We start from the raw sequence: 24,487 nt of genomic DNA, 5'->3' as shown, positions 1-24,487 counted from the left end.
GGGCGAGAGGGTGGGGGGGACCCACCTGGGCAGCATGATGGAGGAGCAGTCGGTGAGGTTGCGGGCCTGGGACCTGTCGCAGAAGCTCTGCAGTGTGAAGGCAAAGCAGATGAGGCACGAGCTGATGGTGAGGCTGAACTTCAGCAAGAAGCAGAGCAGGAAGTAGTGCTGGGTCTGCGGGAAGCGGAGGCCTGTCACTCGGGTGTGCAGGTTCATAGGGTCCTTGGGAAGTGGGCAGGCCCAGGGCACAAGAGCAAGGAGCCTTCCCCGTTCTGTACCCTCCACCTCTTTGGTCTGATGGGATCCCCCCTCTCTCCCCCAGGGCTCGGCCCCCTCCACACTCACCTTCCTCAAGAAAAGCCCAGGCCCACGGGCTCCGTGTTGCTTACCTTCTTAGGAATGGACTGAAGGTTCTTCCCCGTTGCCATAGACATGATGGAGCTATGTGGGGGCTTCCCCAGCAGAGAAATGCTGAAAAGCAGGGACTCAGTGAAGCGTGGGGACTGTGACCCCGTGTCCCCCAATTCTCTTTTTTTTAAAGTTATGCTTTTCTTTTTTTTAAATATTTAATTTATTTGGCTGCACCGGTTGATATAGTTCCTCAACCAGGATTTGAACCTGGGCCCCCTGCATTGGGAGCATGGAGTCTTAGCCATTGGACCTTCAGGGAAGTCCCCGTGTCCTCCAATTCTTCCCTAGCAGAAGCTTTTCAGGAGCCCCAAGAGCAAGGACAACTCTGCTGGGCAGACGGGCTACGACAAGGAAGAGAGTCTCCTGGGGCTGGGGGGCCCCCACGGTGGGGGGCACTAGCATGGCTTCCTGAACCTGGGCTCCTGGTGACATCCTGGGCTCGGGGCCATCCTGACACGGCCCATGGGGGGCGGCCCGGCCTCTCACCTGAGCAGAGGGTAGCAAAAACAGGACAGCCACAGGATGTCGGTGGTGCTCAGGATTGGTGGCAGCTGGACGAGGCAAGAGAGGAACTGGACCAGGAAGAGCCGGGAGGCCCGATTAGATTCCAGCAAAGAGTGATGCCGGGAGCCCCGGGGCTGCCCCACCCTGTGCTCAGAGGGCCAGCAGGGGTTCTCAGAGGCTCTAGGGGGCTCTCAGGCTGTGCTGCCTCCTCCCAGCCTCTCAACTAGCCCTGGGGCACAGGAGTGGAGTTGGGGGGGTGCAGGGGGCGATGCCTGTGCTGGCCCCACCTCACCTGGATGACCACGAGCGTCAGCTGGCACTGCAGCAGGAAGAGGAAGCACTTGCGGATGCCGTAGGTGGCGTGCCGGGCCTAGGGAGCGGGAGGGGCAGGGGGTGGCCACGCTGAGACCCTGCAGCTGATACGCTTCAGCCAGATGTGGCAGATAGTCACGCTAGCGAGCAGCCGGGGCAAACTAAACCTCCTGGGAGAGCTGCGCCCAGAGGTGAAGCGCCACTGGGAGCCCAGGCGGGTCCTGCACGGCGACCCCCCACCCCCAGCAGGCTCTGACCTCCGCCCCCCGGGCCCGCCTGAGCCCCCACCTGCTCGATGAGCCGGATGATGCTGACGGTCTCCTCCTGGTGGAAGGTCAGCGAGCAGGGCAGGCTGTTGAGCTGCCCCGAGAGCTGCAGGGGGGAGAGGCCGTCCGAGGCCTGGGCCATGCTGGTACTGGTGGCGTAGCCGAAGGTCTCCCAGGAGCAGCGGGATGGGTACAGGGGGTCCAGGGCAATGCTGCTCAGCGCGGGAAGGGGGTAGCGTGCCCGTCAGCTGGGGTCCACCACGACCCCATCTCCCAGGGGACCGAGCCAGCCCCCTGCTCCCTCCTCTCCCCACCAGGCTCTGAGCTGTCACGCTGACCTGACATCACTCTGGAGGAAGAGGCAGCTGTTCCGCAGGTTGGCCGAGCTGCCCAGGCAACAGGTCACCTCCCCGTACTCCTGCATGATCTTGATCATCTCACACATGGCTGAGGGGGCAGAGTCGGGGGGCACAAGGGTCAGGCAGGTGGAGCCCCACATGGGGCGCTGGGCAGAGACCCACAGGCCAGGGCAGGAGACAACGGAAATCAGGCCCCTCTTTGGAGCCATCCTATCCCAATGTCATAAACATCCTACGAATACTGTCACTTCTGAGTCCCTAGAATGGGCTACGCTGGGCTCCTGCCCACGAGACTCCCCAGCTCCTCCCAGCCCAGCTTCCTCTGCTCCCCTCCAGAGCCCGCGGGGTGCCAGGGGCTGACAGGGCCCCACCCAGGGCCAGGCTGGCCAAGCACCCAGCCACAGCACTCACTCTCGGGGGTACAGTCAGTGAAGAGGGGCACCAGCAGCGGCACGTTGTCGATGTTCTGCAGGTGGGGCCGCACCTGGTGGATGCCCCGGGGCAGCTTAGCCTGCAGGGAGCAGAGATTCGAGTGGCCTCAGGCCCCTCCTCCCTCCCTCCCTTGCTCCCTTACCCTGGGCCAGCCCTGTTGCCAACCCCAAGGCTCCGGGGGCACAGTCGTACCCGGTTGCAGTCCTCCAGGAAGCTGGGGAGGTCGCTGTCCGTGGGCTGGAAGCTGATGAGGTCCGAGTGAGCCTCCTCCTCCATCAGAAGAAGTCCTTCTGCGTCGTCTCGGGACGCTGCGGGAACAAAAGCCTGTCCCTCACCTGTGGGGCCAGCCTTCTGGCGGCCCTTCCTTGCCCTGAAGGCGGCACAAAACTTCCCTCTCGAGCTTTCCTCTCCCCCCACCCCATCAACTGCAGCTACTGCAGGAGATCAGAGCCATGTTCCCAGGAGGGATCCCAGGAGGTTCTTTCTAGCTGTAGCTCCAAGGATGGGGGACGGCCCTCACCCACCTCGTGTCCACACCAAACCTCTGCCCTCACCCTGGTTCAGGTCATCGTGCAGGGAGCCAGCGTGGCTGGGGCTGGAGGGGGGGATCTCAGAGCCGGGCATGTCACCGTTGGGCGTGAGGGAGATGTGGCAATTCCAGCCCGTCTCCAGGCCCATCTTCTCTGCAAACACCTGCACCAGGCAGACGGCGATGACCAGAGGGGCCCAAGAGGCCGTGGGGAAAAGGGCAGCGGGAGCAGAGGGTCAGTGGCTCCCCCACCTTGCTTTTGAGCTCATCCTCCAATGAGAAGTAGACGAAGCGGATGCAGGCGTTGACCAGCCCGTCGATGAGGCGCACGATGTCCAGGCGGGCCTGGTACTGGGAGGACACCATGCCCATGAAGATCTGGCCGCTCAGGGCCTGCATGCAGTCTTCCTTCTCCAGTACCTCCCCGATCCCTTCTTCAGGAGGCACCAGGCGCAGAGCCCAGCCAGGACACCCAGGAGCCGGCAGGTTCCAGGAGGCAGCCCGGGGCCACACACGCGGGCGCCACGCCCAGATCAATGAACACATGGGCCCCAGGGGACCACACACGTGTACAACCAAGTCAGAAAAGGAGCCAACAGACACGGGGGCAGACGGGGATGGTGGGGGAGAGACAAGGAAAGGTACTCATCAGTCAGGTGACCATCCTTGGTCCAGGGCCAGGGGGCGGGTCCAGGGCCAGGGGGCGGGGCAGGCCCCACCCTCAGCCTTGGCTTCAGTTCATGGGCTCTTGGGTCACGAGACCCCAGAAGGCTGTGTGTCTGACAGAGTGGGGAGGGGTGCATGGAGCTCTGAATCCCTCTGTTGTAGCAGTGTTTGCGACCAGGTCTTTTGCCTGATTCTAATCAGCTAAGGGTCTATACACACTACTGCTTTATAACCTTCAGAGTAAGCGCTTTTCTATATGTCACCCCACTGGAGTGGGACCACAAACCGTGAGCAGGGCAGAGGAAGCACCTGTTTACAGATGACACTAAGGAACCTGCCCACGTCACCAGACAGGGACCATCAAGGTATTCCAGGTCTAATGCTGCCTCCTGTCTCCTCTGCTAGGATCTCGTCCAGGCCCCCGCAAGCTCTCCCGGCCCCTGGCCCCCAGGGATGGGGCCCATGGTACCGTCTGAGCTCCAGCTGCTGCGGCGGGCACTCAGCTTGATGGGAATGGTGCTGGGCAGCTCACACATGGTGAAGATGCTGTTCTGGCCGGGCGCCTGCACCAGCTCGATGCACTTGCCGTTGAGCTGGGAGGACAGGGCACAGCTCATGGGCTTGTAGGCGAAGGCAGAGCAGTAACCAGACAGACAGGCTCGCTGGTAGAAATCCAGCACTTTCTTTCTGCCAGGGAAGCGGGGTGGAAGTGAGGTGAGTGGTCTCAGGGTGTCCCAACCCCTGGGTACCTGGCCAGAGCCGATGGTTCTCACCACCTGCCACCTGCCTCACCGACCTGTCGGAACCCGAAAGAGGGTAGATGTCAGCTCCGTCCCAGAAGTCTGTGCAGGCCTCCAAGACCACGTCGGCCGTGCCATGGGACAGCATCTGCTCTGTGCCTGAGGGCAGCAGAGGAGGGGGAGGTCCTGAGTGCCCCAAGCCACCCGCCCCTCCCGTTCACCTCCGAGGACATATCGCCAGCCCCGAGAAGGATGCTAAAAGAAGCCCCTGGGTAGGGGGCGGGCCGTGGGAATCCCCCAGGCATCATGGCAGCAAACCTATCGGCAAGGCCACTGAGTGTGTAACATGAGCACGAGGCCGCCGGTCCCCCAGACAGTCCCACGACCCGCGGCATCCACCGTCCCAGCCCCCGTCCCCAAAGCCCATCTCTGCCAAGTGTGAGGTCTCGGGGAGGAGCTAATGCTCCCTAGAAAGAAGACACCGTGAAGAGCCCCGCCCCGCCACACTCCCGAGGGGCTCACTGGTGGTGGTGTCCTTGATGAAGAGGCTGATCATATGGCTGAGTGGGGGCCGCCGCTTGGTGACGCAGGACAGCCTCCCCAGCGAGGTCTCCTTCATGGTCTCGGCGCTGGGGAGACGATAGAGCGCGAGGTGGTTCCCCTGCTTGAAGAGCTCCTTGGCCCCGGGAGTGAAGCCTGTGGGATGGATGGATGGATAAATAAGCAGATAACATGCAGATAAAGGGGCCGATCAGAAGCTCAAAGGGATGCCGGTGCTCTTGACCGAGGTCACACTTGGCCCCGGTAGCCCAGCCCCTGGGAAGAGTCGCCAGGCCACCTACCGATGAGGCGGGCGAGCTCGCAGAGGCCCCAGGGCACGCGCACAGGCAGCACGGCGCTGCGGCTCTCCTGCAGGGCGACGTTGCATAGGTGGTCTGAGAACCGGCAGAGCCGCTCGGTGACGCTGGCGTCGCACAGGTTCAGCAGCACGTTGAGGCCCAGCGGTTTGAGCGAGGTAAGGTGCAGCTGCCAGTTAGAGTCGTCGAACTGGATGCAGGAGGGGTTCTGCTGGTCCTGGGACAGGCTGAGCATCTCCAGGTGGTAGTCACACACGAAGTCCTCGGCTTCGTAGGGCTCGCCCTCCAGCCCATGCTGGGTCTGGAGGAAAGGAGGAGGGGAAAGTGGGGGGAGCTTAGACTGAAGATGGGGGGATGGTACGGGCAGCGCCCCTGAGAGAAGGCACCCCCTCCCAGCAGGGCGTGCTCCGGCTCACGCTCTCCCGGCCCTCCCCACACCCCTCCGCACCCTTCCCGGCTCCGGGGGCTTCTAGGATCCATGCCCAGCAACACTGTCACCAGCTCAGAGGAGGCTGTCCAGACTGGGCAAGAACCGACGAAGCCGGTCTCTCAGCCAGGGGAAATATCTTTAGAGGAAACTACTGGCTTTGACTTTTGAAGGCTGTGATCAGGAGGAAGGGTCTTGCCCCAACCAATTACCACCGTTGACCAAACCCAGAAAAGGGGGAGGGGCCTACTTTGCAGGAGAACCAGGCACAAGGCCTCCGGAGCTGCGAACAGGGGCCAGGATGTCTGAGCCCCCGGCTCCACCCGCCCGGGCTGGGCAGCACCTCTGCAGCGCCCCCAGCAGGTGGCCGCTGCCTGGGCCTCCCTCACCTTGCCGTGGTCGTCATCTTCGCCGCCCTCGGTGTCCCTGCTGAAGCTCACGCTGGAGCCAGACAGGTGTTTGCTGCGGCCGTGTGCCCGGTGGTGAGGGTGGGGCTCGGGTGCCTTGGGACCGTCGCCTGGCCAGTTGCCGCCGCGCTCCTGCTCATTGGAAAGGTGCAGGGGGGCGTTCAGGGAGCCGGCCAGGAGGGCGTCTCGTTCATGGGGCTGAGGAGAACAAGGAGCACAGGCCTCGGACCCCGGTCCTGATGTCGCCTCGGGCCAGGAGGCCGGGTGTTACGGCCCCTCGGGCCCCATCTCCACAGCGGCTTCTGAGGCCTGAGCCCTCCTCCTTGTCCCGCCTCGCCTCGACCCCTCCCCCCAACCCCCAGAGGCCGCCAGCCCGGCCCAGGCCGCACCTCCTCCTCCACCTCAGGGTGGCAGAAGGAGCGGGTGGACAGGTCGTCCGTGAGGTCCTCGTGGCTGCTGTGCGGGGGCTCCACCTTCCCGCTGAAGAACAGCACGGTCTCCGGGCTGGGGTTGGGCCAGGACAGGATCCCCTGTTTGTCCACACAGCATAGGACCTGCAGGGGGAGATGGCAACCGGGAAGGGGGTGCGGCGTTCCCCAGGCTGCCAGGGGCCGCTCCGGTGACCAGACGCAAGCAGAGAGCTGCCTGCCGAGGCAGGGTCCTCCCGCGGGGCCGCCCTCACCGTGACAGAGCCCAAGCTGTGCAGCAGGCTGGAGCTGTGGCTCAGTGTGGGCGATGTCCCCTGGATCACCCGCAGGAAGTGGCCCCAAATACAGCGCAGCATCTCCTGGGGGCAGAGACAAGGCGCTCGGCTACATTTCCCTAGAGACGGCCTTGGGGACCGACAGAGGAAAACGGTCCGGGGGGAGCACCATGGAGTTGCAGGGGGGGAGCATGTGTCCCCCCCAGCAGTGACACGTTACCCACACAGGACAGGGGGCCAGAGGGGCTCTGAGAGGGAGGCTCAGAGTGCAGGGCACTCGGGGGTTCCAGAAGGGGCCTGGGGGAGCTTGGGCTGGGGGTACAGGGCCAGCATCCATCCGGGCAAGGGTACCTGAGAGGACACGGCTTCCGTATAGCTGCTGAGAGTGTCCTCCGAGAACTTGGCCAGCTGCATGGAGAAGAGGGCGTGAGACTTGGGGAGGAAACTGCCACTGTCCCGCAGGCCTCGGAGCCAGCAGGTGGGGGCCTCGCACCTCTCAGTGAAGGACACGGGGCAGCCCCAGAACCCCTGTCTGCTGAGAGCAAGGGTGGATGGACGCCTGGCCGTCCCCAGGGCCTGTCTGGAGACCCTGCCGGCTAGAGAGGGTGGAGCCCTTGGAGAGCTGCCCAGGGCCGGCCGTGTGCTGGGCTGCAGGGCGGGAGGTGGGGCGGCTGCACTTCTGCCCTCTTTGCTGGGGGCACAGCCCACTCTGTCTTTCTGTTCCTGTCTTTGGTTCTTTCTGCACTGACCCCCACCCCCTCCCCGAGGCCCAGGAACAACTTACCAGGGAGCTGGGGGAGGCCTTGCTCATCTGGGCCAGGACGCGGGCTTCTCCACAGGCGGTTGCCAGGACCCAGAGGACCGGGAAGAGCAGGGGGAGGATGGGCAGGACGCCATTCACCTGAGAAAGAGCGAGCCCAGCTGAGGCTCCTGAGACAACGAGGAGGGAAAAAGGAGGGAGGGCAGGGCTGCTCCTCCCCAGCCCTGGGGCCTCCCGAGTAACAAGGACTGCTGGGGGCAGCGGGCAGGAAGCGGGCAAGGAAAGCAGGCGCTCCAAAGGGGAAGTCTGGAAGACCCCTGGGCTGGGGGTGCGAGGGGCAGTCAGGGCACCACGAGGGGACCCAGTCTCCAGGGAAGGAGAGGAGAGGGTGGTCCTACCTGCAGCTGGAGGAGGGTGTACTGCCAGGTGGTGATGCCTGGGGCGTTCAGCATGAAGCGCAGGGCGTTGGTGATGAGGAAGCTGGCCTGTTGGGGACAGGAGAGATGCTGCCTTAACGCCCCCCGCCCATGGGGGACCCAGGCTCTGAGGTGCCCCATCTTCTGCCCACTCACACTCACCCACCCCCGACACTGGCCAGCTCATGCCGGGACCCTCCCATCTTGGCTCCCAGGGTCCCCCGGCCCCCGGCCCCCCGCTGCCCCCAGCACAGCCCAGCCACACACACCAGCACCACGGGCACCGCGTAGCGCAGCATCACCGACTGCACCGTGAACCTCTCGTTGTCCAGAGCAGTCACTGGGCGGGACAGGGCCATGTCCAGGCACCACCTGCAGAAAGAGACGGTCCTACACTCTGGGCAAGCCTTGGGTCCTGCAGTTCCCTGTTCCCCTCCCAGGCCCTGTCCCCGGGAGAATGGCCTCCTGGCCACTGTGGCCCATGGCCACCTCTGAAGCCGTCCCTTCAGAGTCCAGACTGAGAGGGGGTCAATCACCCATCTAAGAATTCTCTCAAAAGGGACTTCCTTAACAATCCACTCTGCAATGCAGAGGACATGGGTTCAATCCCTGGACAGGGAACTAAGATCCCACGTGCCGCAGAGAAATGAAGCCCGCGTGTCGCACCTACTGAGCCTGCAAGCCACAACTAAGACCTGAAATAGCCAAATAAACAACCTGGAAAAAAAAAAAGAATCCTCACAAGAAGCTAAAGCAAAAGCCCTGCAGATGCCTGCTCTAAGGGGCCTGGGTACGAACCAGGCTCCTTCCTGTTGTCATCGCTGGCTCACAGCTCACGGAGGGGAGGCTCTGGGGGTAGAGGTTGGGGGACAGCGCAGAGTCCCCACCTGATGTTGTCGATCACGGGGGTCTCGAGGACACGGAAGAGCCGGTGCTGCTGGGGGTTCTGCGGCCCTTTCTTCACTTCTCCCCGGGGGGAGGGGGGTGGCGAGAAAGGGGGGAACAGGTCTCCCGGCTCCAAGACGATGTGCTCGTCGTCCTGCCAGAGATGAAGGGGAGCAGGGGGAGGGTAATCGATGGGTCCCGGGGAAGCCACTCTTCCTTGACCATTGCAGCTAAGAAGAGACATCTCACCGGGTTAAGGACCATCAGTGAGCAAGGAGTCACCTGGGGTGGGGTGGGGGGAACCTGGGGGACAGGTTTCCTAGCAACTTGAGATCACAGGAAAGGAAGAACAGGACGAAGAGAAAGATGTTCCAGCTTTTCTGTTTTTCCTAGAGCGCTTGCCAGGAAACCCGTGAGCTGGGCAGCAAGCGTCAGGATTAAGCCCCGGGACCCTCCCACCACTGCTGGTGGACGTTCCCACAGCATTTCCAGGGAAGGAGAGGAGCCCCCAGCTACCTTGATGCCCCGCAGGGAAGCAAAGGATTCCTGGCCGGGCCTCAGAGCTATGATGTCTCCTTCTACCAGCAGGCTAACCGGCAGGTTGACGAGATGTCCATCTCTGTAGGCCCAGTGCAGAGACCAGGATGGTGCGAAGGGCATGTGGAGGTCTGGGTACATGGCATCTGGCCACTTGACCTCCTTGCCATCCCTGAGGGCATCTGATGAGGGTGGAAAGAGGGACACGGCCTCACCCGGAGCTCCGCACACACCAGCCGAATCCAGCCCGCACCTCGGGAGCCGGGTCTGCTCCCCTCGCTTCCCCAGAAGGCCTGTGTCAACGCGTGCCACTCACTCATTCCAGCGTCGGCCCCTCTGCCAGGTCTGCGCCCTGCCTGGCCGCCTCACCTTGGATTTGGTCAATGACGCCCCGGAGTCTGCGTTCTACCTCCCGACGCTTCAGCCGATCTTGCCGCCCAATGAGGGCGAGGTTGAGGACCAGCAGGAGGAAGAGTGCGGAGGCGTTCACCAGCTCCACCCCGTGGCTGGCAGCGAGAGGGGAGGGGGTCCTGGGGGTCCTGGCCAGCGGGTGGGGGGGGCTCTGCAGCCCAGCCAACCCAGGGCCCCACACTGCCCTCCCCACTCCCTTCTGCTTCTGACATCAGCTGGCCAAGGGACTGCAGATTCCCGTGTGACCCAGGCTCTGACTGCAGGGGGCAGTTCCCTGTCTCCCCAGGTGGGTACAGGGGCAGGAGAGGGACAAGCCCAGACCCTGTGCTGCAAGAGGTGGAAAGAAGCCCCCTCCCGCCCACCCAGGGCCATGGGTCACGTACCTGCCAGCCGGCTGGCCCCCGCAGCAGCCAAGAAGCAAGAGGACAGCCAGGAGCATGAGCGAGGCGCCTGGCCAGTGGAAACAGGAGCAGCGATTCCCGTGGTACAGGAAGCTGCTTCTCCACATCTCCTGGGGTGGGGGGGGTGCCGGGGAGTGAGAGGCTGGGGGACAAGGCGGGGGCAGGAAGGGGCCGGGACTCTCTGATCTGCTAGGATCCGACTGCCCTCCTCCCCAGCCCACCTGATCCCACCCCCCGTGGCTGCCTCCGTCCTCTCACTTCAGTCCCGGCTAGGGGTTGGGACATCACTCTGAAAGGAACCCTGACTCCTTTCTGATTTTTAGGGATACCTCGGTTGGGTCATGCTGCCCAGGATGACAGGGTGAGTCCTGGCCCTGAGAATGGGCCTCCCAAGCTTTACCACCACCCCACTGTGGAGCCCTATACCACGGCCACGGGTGTGGAGCCCTGGACCAGGGTCACAGGATAAAAATCTCTGGAACTGACCAAGCCCCATAGCAACTGTTGCCATGAGCCTCGGGATCTAAACCGGCCAGTCCCCTGACCCCGTATTAGGTCAAACACCCACCCTATTATCAGCCCTATGTCATCCCATCACCTAATGCCATCATTCCAGTAGGAATTTTCTGTGTTGAGGCTATAAAAATTGGCTGCCAGCCTTTGAAAGGGTTCGGCTCTCCCTTAAGCCGGCCCACTGTTCTAACAGCAGCTCCCACTCCAGTCAACTTGCTTCTCCTCTCATTCTGCCTCATGTCTGGAAATTCTCTTCCCCCCCCCGCGCACGGACCAGGACACCAGCTAGGCTCTGGGCTCCCGTGAGGACACGTCACCTTCCACGTGAGGTGTTTCTTCCGCTCCTTCAGGTGTCCGTCCAGCACTGCCTCCAGCTGCTCCTTCAGAATGCTGAGGGCCTTCCGGGTGGACAGGCCCAGGGCCAAGGGCGGCTCGCCCTGGAGGGAAGAGGGGGTGGCGCTCCGCATCTCACGGGAGGCCCAGGCCCCCTCTCCTCCCGCCTCCCCAGAACCTTCCTTCCTCCTCCAAGTCCTCGCCCTCCCTCCCCTTCACTAGCCCCTGGCAAGCGGTAGGGGTCATGAGCATGTTCCCCACCGAACTAAAAGATGTGCAAGCACACAGTCCCCTGCTCTTCAAAGCCCAGTTTAACACAAAACTAGAGGGATGTCCCTGGCGGTCCAGTGGTTAGGACGCCATGCTCCCAGTGCAGACGGCACAGGTTTGACCCCTGGTCGGGGAACTAAGATCCCATAGGTCACACGGCACAGCCAAAAAATAAAATAAAACAGAACCAGAAACACACCTTTCTAGGCTCAGCGTCTTCAAACTCTCCTTTCACTCAACCCCCAACCCACCACCATCAGCATCTCAGTACCACTTGGGCCGTGCTCACCACCCAGCTCCTCTTACTGCACTGGGGCCATCTTTCCAGGTTCTCCAGCCAGAAAATGCGGATTGTTTAAGTGAGGGGGTGGGGTTCCCTGATAGCTCAGCTGGTAAAGAATCCGCCTGCAATGCAGGAGACCTGGGTTCGATCCCTGGGTCGGGAAGATCCCCTGGAGACGGGAAAGGCTACCCACTCCAGTATTCTGGCCTGGAGAACTCCATGGGCTGTACAGTCCATGGGGTCACAAAGAGCCGGACACAACTGAGTGACTTTCACTTTCTAAGCAGGGAGAAGAGAACTAACCTAGAGGTACTAGCCTGACATTCTCCCTAGTCAAAACGTGAAGAAGAAAAACCCCACCAACTTCTGTTACCACCAGTTCATTAAAGGGAAGCTACTGTAACACTGATGGCGGGAAGAACACAACCTCAGAAAAAGGCAGCTGCTCCCAGGAAAGGACCTGTACCAACCACACCCCGCACTCCGCTCACTGAGGGTGGGAGGAACGAGGCATGGACGGGGTGGTTGGTGGCACATTTTCCTCCGTGGCCCCATAGCCTGACCTCTGCCATCAAGACCCCCTTTCCTGAGCTTCTCTCCTCCTCTGTCCCGTCCACCTACCCCGCAGTCCATCCTATGACATCGTCTCCACAACACTAAGTACATTTCCAGGGCAACATCAGCCATAGGGCTTTGCCTGCCAGCAATAAGCTTCCAGCTCCTAAATCTGACCTCTAGCCTGACCACTGTCCCAAATTCTGACCCGTTTCTGAACTGATCCACAGCTCTGTCATAGGTATTTGTGAATCGACACATCCGAAACCCCAAAATTGCTGCCCAGCTCTCCCCACCAGAGCCAGTATCCCTCCTGCAAGTTACCCACCTCACCCTGGCATTCCAGCCCTCCCGCCAACCCATCTCCCCTTCCCACCTCCCAGTCCCGACCTTTCATCCCAGCCAGGGAGTGCTCATCAGATCAACTGACCCTGTTTCCCTTTAAAATCCAGCCCAGACTCCTGAGCATGGTCTGAGATCTTCTCCAGCCTCCTCTCCTGCTGTTCCTGCCGCGTGCCCAGCTCCCTGAGCTCATGTGCCAGCATCTTCCTGTATTTTCCTAGCCAAGAACACACTCCCTGCCCCAGACAACTCTTACTTCTCCTCCGAGACTCGGCTCAAACACCACCCGCTCTGGGAAATTTTCCCAAAACCCAGGGCTGCACGTACTGGGAGAGGCTTGTATTTCAACGGCACCCCAGGGCAACCTGGCTCACAGGCGGCACTGCAGAGCACTGTCATCATAGGTATACTTGTCTGGCTCCCCCACCAGACAGAAAGCCAGTTCCTTGAAAACAGGTGCTGAATTCTTCCATGTCTATACCCTCCCACCAAGCACAGGGCAGCAGCTCAATCAATACTTGCCGAATGAATGAATGAATGAATGTACATGTAGCTTCACTGGTATCAAGGACACCTTAATCAGGGTTGTCAAAAGTGTTCAGCCACTCAGTCGTGTCTGACTCTTTGCGACCCGACGGACTGCAGCCCGCCAGGCTCCTCTGTCCATGGAATTCTCCAGGCAAGAACACTGGAGTGGGTTGCCATTTCCTATTCCTGGGGATCTTCCCAACCCAGGGATAGAACCCACATCTCTTGCATCTCCTGCATTGGCAGGCGGGTTCTTTACCACTAGCGACACCTGAGAAACCCAACCCGGGACCTATGGCAGATCTGCCTGGAGCTTTTACAGATGTGGAAGTCCAGGTCCCCACCCCAGACCTACCCAATCAACACTGCTGGAGGTGAGGCCCACCCTGGGTGGATCTGAGGCACAGATCCTCAGTCAGGGGTCCAGGGGAAAAGAAGGCCCCTAGGAAAGACAGGGCCTGGGGGAGCAGTGAGTCTTTCCCAGGGCATCCTGAAGAGCACCAACGTGGACTTTCTCCAGGGAAAGTTCCCGAGCAAGGAGAGTGAAGGCCTACCCCTGGGGCGCCAAGAAAGGGCCTGGGTTTATCTACTGGGTCCTGGCCAAGCGTCACTAAGCCAGTGGGGCCCCGGCTGCCCGGGTTCATGGCCCTGCCTCTCCGCTCCTATCCCCGCAGTCCTGCCCTAGCTTTGTCCACTAATGTTTCTGGATTTCCTCCTCCCTCCTCCCTCCTCTCTCCATATCCACCCCACTCCGTGGCAACCTGGCCCCTCACCAGATACACATCTCCATCACTAGTGGTTGATGGCCTGGGGGTGGCATCCCCTGGCTGCAGAATGGGCACCGCAGGCCTGACGCCAGCTCTCTCGGCCTGAGGGGTGAGGACAGGCCCCAGAGCGGGTCCCACCCAAAGACCTCCCAGCTCCTTTGCTTGAACCCCCATCCCCCCATCCCTATTCTCCACAGAGGCTCTGGGGGATTATGAGATGAGAGCTGCCTCTTTCCAGAGGGAATAACTGGTTATTTCAGCTCAGGAAGAAATGGGCCTCTGGGCAGGGAGCTGGCACCCCCCTTAAGGGTAAACATCTCCCTCTGGCAGGGATCCAGGCCGAGAGCCCATGGTCCAGAACAAAGGAGTATCAGGTAAGGCCTGCACCTCTGCCTAGCCTCCCGGCTGGAGGGAAGAAAGCCTCCAAGGGCAGGAAGGAGGAAGAGAACAGCAAAGGGCGACCAGGGGCCTGCCCAGGGCCAAGGGGCTGGCCCAGAGGGGGACGCCTACCCCTCTCATCCCCAGAAAACCCGGAAGAAGAGAGTCTGGGAGGCCCGCCTGTCCTCCCCCTGCCCCGTCCTCCCTCGGGCTCAACCCTCCGAGCTCCCTTCCGCAGCGGGAAGCGCAAGTTCCCAGGGTGGACTCGCCTAGGCCAGGTCTCCAGAAACTAGAGTGAGCAAACCTCCTGTGGGCAGAGGCGGACAGGCTGTACGCCAAAGGGCAGGAGAGAGCAAGGGCTGACAAACCCCACGGGGCTGTGGAGTCACCCGGAAAGCTGCTCGGGCCAGAATGGGTGCCAGGCTCTGGAAGGCTAAGGGAGCAGCTGGGGCGCCAGCCTTCCTCTGGCCGGGCCTTTAGACCCTGGACACTCAGCAACTGTCCTCCTCTTGCCATGCGGCTGGCCTGTACCCGCTGCCTTATTCCAGGCACCCCAAACCCCCTGAGCCCCCCACCTAGCGATCGTTTAGCTCCTTCTCTGCCTCCAGGTTCTTGGAACCTGCACTCCGCTCCCCTCCAGGGGTGGGAGGAGGGGAAAGAGGGTGGCGAACATGGAGCCCCCCCCCCACTTGGGTCTGGTTTGGCGCACCCACTCCAGACTGGCACACCCACTCCAGACTGGCGATTAAGGGCAACACAACAGGGGGAAAACTAGCCATTGTAATTATATGCCTCCAGAGGAAAGCGAGAGGCTCCAGGGCCCGACACCGCCCTCCAGTCAACCCTCCGCGGCCCGCAAATCCAACTGTTGTGGCTGTACACGAGGCCTGATGGCAACCCCGTCTCCAGCAGGAGAGCCCGGGTGTGGGGAAAACCACTGCTTCTCTGTTTATCCTGAGGCTTTCCACCCACGATGTGTGAGAACTGAAGTGGAGGAAATTGGTGAAAGACCAAAGGTTTTCCAAAGGAAATTCAGAAAGGGCTCACGGCAGCCCTTCTCAAAAGCACTGAGTGAGGCTAGGCACCCAGCGTGCCTGGGCGCCCACAGTGGGTTCTGTGCAAGGCTGGGGCTGGTGTGAGAGATAAGAACGCCGGTCACACACACTCCATCTAAGGTCTCCTCCTCTCTGTCCACCAAGGCCAAGAAGGGCCAGGAGAACCTGTCCCGAGGGATTGCGGGAAGCTCCTCGGATGGTCAGACGCTCCTCACCCCTGCCCCCAGGCACCTCCAGGAGGCTCCTGGGGATGAGACACTGAGCTTCTCTGGGCAGAAGCAACCCTGTTCCACTGTGAGCTGCTCGGCCTTCGCTCCCGAGGCTCCAGCAGGGGCAGCTCAGGAGGGCTGCCATCACACCCCTCGCTCCCTCTCCGTCTCATCACCAAAGGAGGACACAGGTCAGGCCCAGGGATTCAGGGAGCAGCAGGTGGTGACGGATCTCTGTTTGGTCCAATCAGAACCGCAAGGAACCTGCTCCAGAACTGAATCTGCTCCCCAGGGCCCAGAGCTAAGCATCTGGGTCAGTCTAATGAAGCTTCAAGAGCCAGCAGCACACCTGGGCTGTCCCGTGCCACCGTGGTCAGGCTTCTCAGGTGGCCCAGAAGCAGAAGCCCTCAGCACCCCTGCCCCCTGGCCGGTCAGAACTCCTCCGAGGTTCCCTCAGCATAGCAGCTGTCTTCCTTCCTGTTCGACCCACTTCAGGAGAAAGTGGACTCAAGGACCCCTAGGCTCAGGTGGACCGATGATGAATTGGCCTTGGCCACAGCAGAAAACCACTAATCAGAACCAGCTGACCCTCTGCTAGGTCCCCTGGGTTACGGCCTTCTCGGCCGGTGCAGCAGGCAGGGGACCCAAAGCTGGACTCCATGATGTCAGAATCACCGGAGCAGAGATTCGGCCACTGTCCTCCAGGATATATGACAAGCATCACCACGAATCTCATCTGAGTTGGGCCAGACAGACCCAAATCGACTCCACCGACAAGCAACTCAAAACCTTAAGCAGGGGCACCTCCTCCTCTTCCTCATACGGACCGGGCACTTTCACCCATCTTCTTCCTAACCTCCTGCAGACAAGACCCAGGAAGAAACCCTTTCCCCCTCCCAGCCCTGGTGGCTCCTGTCTCAAGACCCATGTGGCCCAGCGAGAGATGCCTCCTTCAGGGCCCTGAGGTGGGGCTGGCATCCAAGCTTTGTACGTGGTGACTCGGGTCCCGGCATGCCATGACAGGGTGCCCCATGGGAAAACGCGGGCTCCGGTCCCGCTCTGGGTGACCCTGGGTGACTCAGGAGCTGGGTGGGCAGCTCCACACCTCGGCTTCCTGGTTCCCACTCCCAGGTTCCTTCCATGGTCCTCGCTCCCTCTAATCCAGGTCCAGCCTCCACCTTCGACCCCACCGTTAACCCAAAGCCTCCAACACAAAGCGGGAAAGCCGGGCAGGCAGGACGGGGCCGTCAAGCCCAGCTGGCATACTCACTTTGCCGCCTTTGCCCTGAGGGGCCGTCCACAGCTCTGCCCGCTTAAAGAGCATGGAGCAGCGCCTGGGCCACAAGCGAGTCAGCTACCGGGCCGCCAACACCACCCCCGGGGAGGGTGAGAAGGAGATGGAGAAACGGAGAGGGTGAGGGAGGGCAAGGGTGAGCAGGGGAGAGGGCTGGAGCGCGTGTGAGTGAGGAGGAGCCAGTGCAGCGGTGGCAGCAGCAGCAGAGTGGAGCTTCAATCTGCTGATTAATTCAGCCTGTTCCCGGTCACGCTGCAGATCGAGGGAGGGAGGAGGCGGAGGAGGAGACGGGGCTGCCAGTGGGGGGGTTGGGGGGTGGAGAGGGGGAAGCTGGCAGGGGCTCTGCCAGATGTCAGGGGCTTGGCCCGTTGAGCCGGGGAGGCACTGCGTGGTGAGCAGAGGGGGACATGCAGCCCAGGGCTTGGGAGGCGCCCCTGGAGGAGAGGCTGGGCAGGAAATGGCTGCTGTCGGCCCGCAGCCCTGAGGGCAGCTGCTGGCATCAAGGAGGACCTGGCCTCTCACCGCCCCAATCCCTTTCCTGAGGCCCGTGTCACTGGGTGACGTGAGGGGCCCCACTGGGGGAAGCCCCCCGATCCCTGACACTCCAGGATGGAGCTACACCAACCACAGCCCTCTCCTCCATTAGAACTGCGGGAAGGAGGGGAGGAGGGATTTGAGAGTTACTAATAGCAGCACATCCTAGAGGAGGGGAGAGGACTGACAAGTGAGAAAACTGGAGCAGTGATTTCCAGGAGGGCAGAAACCGGGGGACCGGAGAGGAAGAGGGAAGAGCCCCTGAAAGGAAGCCTCTGGGGATCCCAACTATGAACCAAACTCCTGTCCACGGCGGGGGTGGGGGGGGGCGGGGGCGTCCAAGAGCCACTCATCAGTGCAAGCGCAGAGCTCAGCCAGCAGCCGTACCACCGACTGCACGTGGATACACCTGCCAGGTGCTGCTGGAGCCAGGACACTGGGCCTCGTCCCCGGAAGAAACGGGGGGCTGGGGACCTCCTGGGGCTTCATTCAGGGCCTGGGCGTCACTCCGGGACCCCGAGCTTGACACACAGGAAGCTGTCAGAACAGACCCCCTGGGTAACGTGGAGGCAAAAGACCCTGGGAGGGGACAGGAGAGTTCTCTGCCTCCGTCCAGGCCACCCTGAGGCTGGGGCAGGAACACCTCGGTGGAGAGGAAACGGCCTAACAGGTCCAAAACCGGAGTGCGGGCTGGAGGCTGAGACAGTTTCTCCAGGGCCCTGTTTCCTAGACGACACCATCTCCTCTGCAGCCAGCCTCTCCCCTCCCCCTTCCCTAGCACAGCTCCCCGGGGGGCGCCCACCCCAGGCCCCGCCAAACCCAGAGCTGAGTGGGGATAGAAAAGGAAGGGCCTGGGCTGTCGGGTGGTTAAGGGCAGGAAGTCTCCCGGAGGACGGGGGAGGAGGGGTCGGCTTCAAAGCCAGTCACTCTGATGTCGGGCAGCGGCTTCAGCAAAGTGCCCAGGAGACTCCTGACCCCCAGCCCCGGCTCCCAGGTCACACTCCCCTTTAGCTTTCTAAAGAGACATGGCTCTGGGGGAACCACAACCAAGCAAACACTGTCTCTCCTGTGCAACAGCCCATAGGGTCTAACCCAGGTGCTCCACAGCCCCCAGCACAGCCCTCCGGTGTCAGGTCCCCCCTTTCCAACACTGTCTGCTGCAGCAAGTGAAAGGGGAACTTCTGCATCTGAGAAGGAGAGACCCAGACTGTCACTGCCAACAGCACATCCACCACGGGCTGGAGCCGGGAGGGGGTGCCTGCCGAGGACACTGAGGACAGGAAGGTCACAAAGAGAAGGGAGGCGAGATGCAAAGGATCAACCAGCAACAGCCAGCGGTTGCCAGGCAATGACAGGCAACCTCACCATCAACTCCCAGCATGTCAGCTCACCCACTCCAGTTGGAGGCCCCATGGATCCACTTTAGAAGCCCACATTTACGCAACTCACAAGGTATCTTAAGTAGAAACGTCATCAGATCTATTACTTAGCTGCTTACCCTATAAATTCCTTCACTAGTCTGTGAGTCTCTGTAAGCCAAAGGCCATCCCCTCGGGGCCTAGAGCTCTACCAACCCACAGTGAGCATTCCATGAATACAACTGATGATGGTGGTGATGGTGCTTTCTAGATCAGGAGAACATCTATCCAGAAAGAAAAAGAAGAGGATGAAGGAAAACCCTCCCCTACAAAAGGCATCCAGCCTGGGTTCACAAGTGTTCTTTGGGCTTGAGAGAGAAGCCAGCCCCTGGACCACAGAAATCTGTTTCCCTGAATCAACAGTAACGGGTGTATACTGTCCTCTGTTTTGGGGACATTCAACCTCATCCAGGCAGGCCACCTCATCACAACATCATAACCTTTGGAGGGAGGGCGCTCCCTGGAATTGAGCTGTGCACGGCCCTTGAAACTGTACGCAGCAACCTTGCACCCAAGCTGGGGAGTGGGACAAGTGGAGCTTTGCCTGCACGCCAATCCCTGCTAGGATGGACACCTGCACAGCAGCCAGAGGCCTCTGTGAGCAGGAGGCTGAGCACAGCTCCCTTAAGCTCAGGTCCACAAGCCTGTTCCACAGCCCATCCAGAGGCGCGTGAACCCTGGAGCTGAACATGTCAGCAGTCAGCCAGGTTCCAGTGTGTGGACCCACGACTCCTTCCCCAGACCTCCCAAGATCTCTTTGGCAGGAAGATCCTTATCGTAAGTTGAAGTCAATAAATATTTACTAACACCTTGCTACATGCCAGGCTCTATGCTAGGAGCCAGGGACGCTGAGATAAAGCGGGACAGACGGATGGTGTCAACACGGCATAGCAAGTACAACGGTGGAGGGGCTGTGAATGCTGGAAGAAAGGACTCTGGAGGGATAAGGATGTATCTGGAGAAGGTCATGCTTAAACCAGGTCTTGAATGAAAGAAAAGTAGAAGTCTGGCAGGAAAAAGTGGGGAGAGGAGATTAGGTAACAGCCTAAATGTGAAGTGTGTGCCCAAACTCTAAAGCACTCAGAATTACCAGTGCTGGGACTTCCTTGGCAGTCCAGTGGTTAGGACTCTGTGCTTCCATAGCAGGGGGCACAGATCTGATGCCTGTTCAGGGAACTAAGATCCCACAGGCCGCACAGCACACCCCCCAGAAAAAGAATTACCAGTGGTAAAGGCCAAGGCAGGGGAGGTGCGGGATGCTGGGCCAATGGGCAGAAGTGGGCGTGTGGAGGGCTCTGGACTCCACAGCAAAGGTTTCAGCAGGTGATGCAATGACTTTTAAGCAGGAGCAACAAAAGGTCAGCTCTGCGTTTTGGGTAGCTTTCCCTGCCTGCCCAGTGGAGACAGGGGGTCAGAGACAGGGGGACCTGCTAGGAAGGTGTGACAGGAGTCCAGGCAGAGATAAAAGGACCTCCTTTAGGGCAACCTTCGTCCAGGGAGAGGGGTGCTCCGATCGACAACATATCTACGTCCGTGTAAAGATGGTGTGTGTGGAGGCTGCGGGTGCCCGAGTCAGGCTGGGGGAGGCTGCCTGGACCCCAGTGAGGGGCTCACCCCAGCTGATTCGGCAGCTGCGCCTGGAGTCTGACTGGGGAGCTCTTCCCTAACCACAGAGAGGGCGCCGGACAATACTCAACACGGCTCGGCAGGCTGGGGCAGAGCCCGGCAGAGAGCAATCAAGCGAAATTACACAGCCCTGGGCGAGGAGTGGAGACTGGCTGAGAGCCAACCCTGATCGGGAACTGGCTCCCACGCGGCCACGTTCACTGGTCCACCCTCTACCCTTGAGTCCCAGCTCCTGGAGTCTGTGCGTACCGGCCGGTCAATGGCCCCGTTGAGGGATCAGATCACGTACTCCAAGCCCCAGAGCCACACACTCCACCCCTCCCTTTCAGTGTCAAGCCCCCACACGAGGACCTCCCCGGCAAACACGGGTCGGGAGAGTCCAACAGAAACGCACCGACAGCCCCCAGGGGGGCAACCGTCACGGCCTACCTCGTGCTTCTCCTTCAGGTCCATGGGCCCAGGGTACCGCAGGCATGCCCAGAGGAAGGTGGTCACCCCCGAAAGGAAGGCTCCTCTGCAACATGTGCGAACCCCGGTGACTCTGTCACAGTCACTGGGACATCTGGCGGAAAAAAAGAAGAAAGAGGTCCCATGGGGCCGCTTCTGTGAAACACAAGAGGATCACCTCAACAGTCGGGCAGGACGTGGAGGAGACGGTGCCCTGACCGCTGGGCCCCAGCCTGTCCTGGCAGCTGGCAGCTTTGCGAATTCAGGAAGGAGATGGCTACGGAGGGGTAGCTGGAGGGCTGGAGGGCTGCAAGCTTCCCCTCGTTTAACCCTCGTTTTTGGAGGCATGTACGCTTTGTTCTTTGACTTGCTGCCTTTCAGCAAGCAGAAAAAGCCATGGCTCATCAGCTCTTTATTTTTGGCAGCACTGCATGGAATGCGGGATCTTAGTTCCCCAACCAAGGATCAAATCTGCACCTCCTGCAGTGGAAGTGCAGAATCTTAACCACTGAACTCCCAGGGGAGTCCCTCCTCGGCTCTTTAAAAGTGAAGGTGAAGGTATGGGACCTCCCTGGTGGTCCAGTGTTTAAGACTACACTTCCACTGCAGAGGGTATGGGTTCGATCCCTGGTCAGGGAACTAAGAATCCTGCATGTCACACAGTGCAGCCCTCCCCCCAAAAAGTGAAGGTAAACTGGACTCTAGATACAACTGGAATAATCAGGCAAATGGTGGAGAGAGCAGCAGAGATGATCGGGGTAGAGACACGCTTGCCCCACCTTGTGGGAAATACACACCGTACCGTATGCAAACGCGCACATGCCCACGGGCCGCGGGCCTCTCTTGCGACTGCTCAATGGGGCAGTGCTCAGTAGGCACCTGGGCGGGTGCCCCAGGCTGAGGGGTCCAAGGCAACAATAATCTGGAAAATGAAGATTAGTCTCACCTCCCCTCCTCCTACTCCCTCCCCATATAACCCTTGACCCTCACCCATACACACTTTATAATTTCAGATCAGTGTTAGGGTAAAGAGTGCATGCATGCAAGCATGCAGGCTAAGTTGCTTCAGTCATGTCCAACTCTGCAACCCATGGACTGTAGCCCGCCAGGCTCCTCTGTCCATTGGATTTTTCAGGCAAGAATACTGGAGTGGGTTGCCATGACCTCCTCCAGAGGATCTTCCCCACCCAGGGATCAAACCCACATCTCTTATGTCTCCTGCATTGGCAGGCGGGTTCTTTACCACTAGCGCCACCTGGGAAGCCCAATTAGCTGCAGAGAGAGCAAACTAACCTGCTGACTAAGGCAGTTCTCTTGGGGCCAACAGCACAGCCTTGTTAAGAGGACCTGGTCAGAAGCCCAGGAGAACTGTCTAGAAACAATTAAAAAAAAGCTGTGTCCAGAGGACCCCAGGCAGGAGGCCCAGGCGCTGCAGGCACTAAATCCGACCCACGATCCCATCTGATCCCTCACGGGCCTGCACGGCTGAGTCTGCCTGTCCCTCTGCTCTGCCAAGCAGGGCTCTCACAGTCCCAGAGGTCAGAGGCAGCCAGCTGACACGGGATCCGGGGAGGCTGAGTGCGCGTCTCCCCGAGGCCGCTCTGACTCGGGCACCCAGACCCTGTTTACAAGGACAGCTCAAGGTCCCCATGACAGCCCGTCCCAGGGGGGCTGGAAGAGGCAGTCACTGCACAGGGAGAGGCACCAGGAGCCAAGAGGGGGTTCTGCTCAACTTCCCCGCCAACACTACCGGGGGAAGACGACTGTGCGGCCAGCTGGAACCACAGCAGCTCCGAAAGGGCAGCCAGGAGCACGACATTCTTCTGTGAGTCTCTGTGTTCCCATCACTCCATACATGGGATTCTGGGAGAGAGCCGGCCTTAACTGCCTGATCTGAAACCAGTAGCTGTATCCTTAAAGGGCCAGGTCTACTCCCACCAGTTGTGAAAAAACCCACAGGCTTCAAAGCCAAACACCGGTGGGTTCATATCCTGGCTCCATCACGGGTCAACTGCCAAATGACCTTGGCGAATCACTTGTCTCTCTGAGCCTCAGTGTCCTTGTTCAATCAATGGGAGTGATGATACCTATTTCACAGCATTAATATTGATACACACCCATACGTGCGTGCGGGCTGAGTCGCTTCACTTGTGTCCAACTCTGCGACCCTATGGACTGTAGCCCGCCAGGCTCCTCTGTCCATGGGGTTCTCCAGGCAAGAATACTGGAGTGGATTGCTGTGCCCTCTTCAAGGGGATTGTCCTGGCCCAGGGATCAAACCCACATCCTTATGTCTCCTGCACTGGCAGGCAGGTTCTTTACCACTAGCGTCACCTGGGAAGCCCAACACATATCCATAAGAATGACTACAATGAAAAATACTGACAGTACCTACTGTTGGTGAGGATACAAACTTGTAAATTACCGGTGGGACTATTACATGGTATAACCACTTAGGAAAACATTTTGGTAGTCTCTGATAAAGTAGAGGTGACTGCTGAATAAGGCGGGGGTTAGAGGCACCAACCTCTGACACCACCACCTCACCCTCGGAGCGTAGTGGAAAGTCCATGTGTAACTTTACAGTCAGCCCTCCAAACCTACAGTCCTGCTTTTGTGGATTCAACCAACCGTGGATCATGTAGCATTCTGGTTTGTATTTAGTGAAAGAAATATACATATAAGTGGACTCATGCAGTTCAAGAGCCAACTATAAACACTTATTAAATGACCAAGTAATCAAAATATATGCCCTCACAAATATTCATAGCAATTTCATTCAAAATAGCCCCAAACTGGAATAATCCAAATGTCCACTCAACATTGAAAAAACTAAGATCATGGCATCCAGTCCCATCACTTCATGGCATATAGATGGGGAAACAATGGAAATAGTGAAAGACTTTATTTTCTTGGGCTCCAAAATCACTGCTGATGGTGACTGTAGCCATGAAATTAAAAGATGCTTGCTCCTTGGAAGAAAAGCTATGACAAACCTAGATAGCATATTAAAAAGCAGAGACATTACTTTGCCGAAAAAGGTCCATATAGTCAAAGCTATGGTTTTTCCAGTAGTCATTTATGGATATGAAAGTTGGACCATGAAGGAGGCTGAGCACCAAAGAATGGATGCTTTCAAACTGAGGTGCTGGAGAAGATTCTTGAGAGTCCCTTTGACTGCAAGGAGATCAAGCCAGTCAATCCTAAAAGAAGTCAATCCTGAATATTCATTGGACGGATTGATGCTGAAGCTGAAGCTCTAATGCTTTGGCCACCTGATGCAAAGAGCCAACACATTAGAAAAGACCCTGATCCTGGGAAAGGTTGAAGGCACGAGAATAAGGGGATGACAGAGGATGAGATGGTTGGATGGCATCACCAACTCAACGGACATGAGTTTGAGCAAGACTCGGGAGATGGTGATGGACAGGGAAGCCTGGTGTGCTGCGGTCCACGGGGTTGCAAAGAGTTGGATGTGACTGAGCGAATGAACACCAACCGCTCACAGGTGAATGGATGAACATGTTATGGTTAATGCATGTAATGGAATTCTACTCAGCAACAAAACAGAATAAAGTACTGATACATACAACAATGTGGCTGAATATCAAAAACATCTGATGAGTGAAGGAAGCCACTCACAAAAGAGTGCCTACTGTATGATTCAATTTACATGCAATTTATTGTTGTTGTTCAGTCATTAAGTAGTGTCTGATTCTTCACGACACTAGGGACTGTAGCCCACAAGGCTCCTCTGTCCATGGGATTTCCCAGGCAAGGATACTGAAATGGGTTGCCATTTTCTTCTCCAGGGCCTCTTCTAGCCCTAGGGATTGAGTCAGTCTCTCCTGCATTGCAGGTGAATTCTTTACCACTGAGCCACCTGGGAAACCCATATAAAATTTAGATCAG

At 59.3% G+C, this 24,487-nt stretch overlaps 1 protein-coding gene across 45 annotated transcripts in view; it reads right to left on the bottom strand.

The window, feature by feature from the left end:
* The window catches only part of TMEM94 (transmembrane protein 94), a 35,321-nt gene that overhangs the window by 2,079 nt on the left and 8,755 nt on the right, over nucleotides 1-24,487 (bottom strand). For 3 of the 45 annotated variants that reach the window (XM_081575287.1, XM_081575268.1, XM_081575273.1), the window contains exons 2-28: nucleotides 20,558-20,690; nucleotides 10,854-10,973; nucleotides 10,006-10,133; nucleotides 9,581-9,717; nucleotides 9,191-9,393; nucleotides 8,677-8,828; nucleotides 8,059-8,161; nucleotides 7,772-7,858; nucleotides 7,398-7,514; nucleotides 6,965-7,021; nucleotides 6,593-6,697; nucleotides 6,300-6,464; nucleotides 5,893-6,108; nucleotides 5,062-5,377; nucleotides 4,742-4,915; nucleotides 4,276-4,378; nucleotides 3,949-4,166; nucleotides 3,066-3,244; nucleotides 2,839-2,977; nucleotides 2,477-2,592; nucleotides 2,264-2,363; nucleotides 1,832-1,940; nucleotides 1,516-1,705; nucleotides 1,208-1,285; nucleotides 898-983; nucleotides 390-471; nucleotides 26-174 (exon numbers count right to left, since the gene is read on the bottom strand). In XM_081575287.1, the coding sequence (XP_081431413.1) occupies nucleotides 26-174; nucleotides 390-471; nucleotides 898-983; nucleotides 1,208-1,285; nucleotides 1,516-1,705; nucleotides 1,832-1,940; nucleotides 2,264-2,363; nucleotides 2,477-2,592; nucleotides 2,839-2,977; nucleotides 3,066-3,244; nucleotides 3,949-4,166; nucleotides 4,276-4,378; nucleotides 4,742-4,915; nucleotides 5,062-5,377; nucleotides 5,893-6,108; nucleotides 6,300-6,464; nucleotides 6,593-6,697; nucleotides 6,965-7,021; nucleotides 7,398-7,514; nucleotides 7,772-7,858; nucleotides 8,059-8,161; nucleotides 8,677-8,828; nucleotides 9,191-9,393; nucleotides 9,581-9,717; nucleotides 10,006-10,133; nucleotides 10,854-10,973; nucleotides 20,558-20,581 (3,653 nt within the window). In that variant the 5' untranslated portion in view covers nucleotides 20,582-20,690. Of the gene's footprint in view, nucleotides 1-25; nucleotides 175-389; nucleotides 472-897; nucleotides 984-1,207; nucleotides 1,286-1,515; nucleotides 1,706-1,831; nucleotides 1,941-2,263; nucleotides 2,364-2,476; nucleotides 2,593-2,838; nucleotides 2,978-3,065; nucleotides 3,248-3,948; nucleotides 4,167-4,275; nucleotides 4,406-4,726; nucleotides 4,916-5,061; nucleotides 5,378-5,892; nucleotides 6,109-6,299; nucleotides 6,465-6,592; nucleotides 6,698-6,964; nucleotides 7,022-7,397; nucleotides 7,515-7,771; nucleotides 7,859-8,058; nucleotides 8,162-8,676; nucleotides 8,829-9,190; nucleotides 9,394-9,580; nucleotides 9,718-10,005; nucleotides 10,134-10,853; nucleotides 10,974-16,526; nucleotides 16,618-20,557; nucleotides 20,691-21,377; nucleotides 21,498-21,868; nucleotides 21,948-22,325; nucleotides 22,444-24,487 lie in introns of those variants that run through there. The other 42 variants (XM_081575265.1, XM_081575266.1, XM_081575263.1 and 39 more) reach the window with 33 other exon arrangements.

The sequence above is a fragment of the Giraffa tippelskirchi genome, chromosome 3, assembly GCF_054371585.1.
Source record: "Giraffa tippelskirchi isolate mGirTip1 chromosome 3, T2T-mGirTip1v1.2.pri, whole genome shotgun sequence".
Classification (NCBI taxonomy): domain Eukaryota; kingdom Metazoa; phylum Chordata; class Mammalia; order Artiodactyla; family Giraffidae; genus Giraffa; species Giraffa tippelskirchi.
Note: the sequence above shows the minus strand (reverse complement) of the source record. Positions and strands in the feature narration are given on the sequence as shown.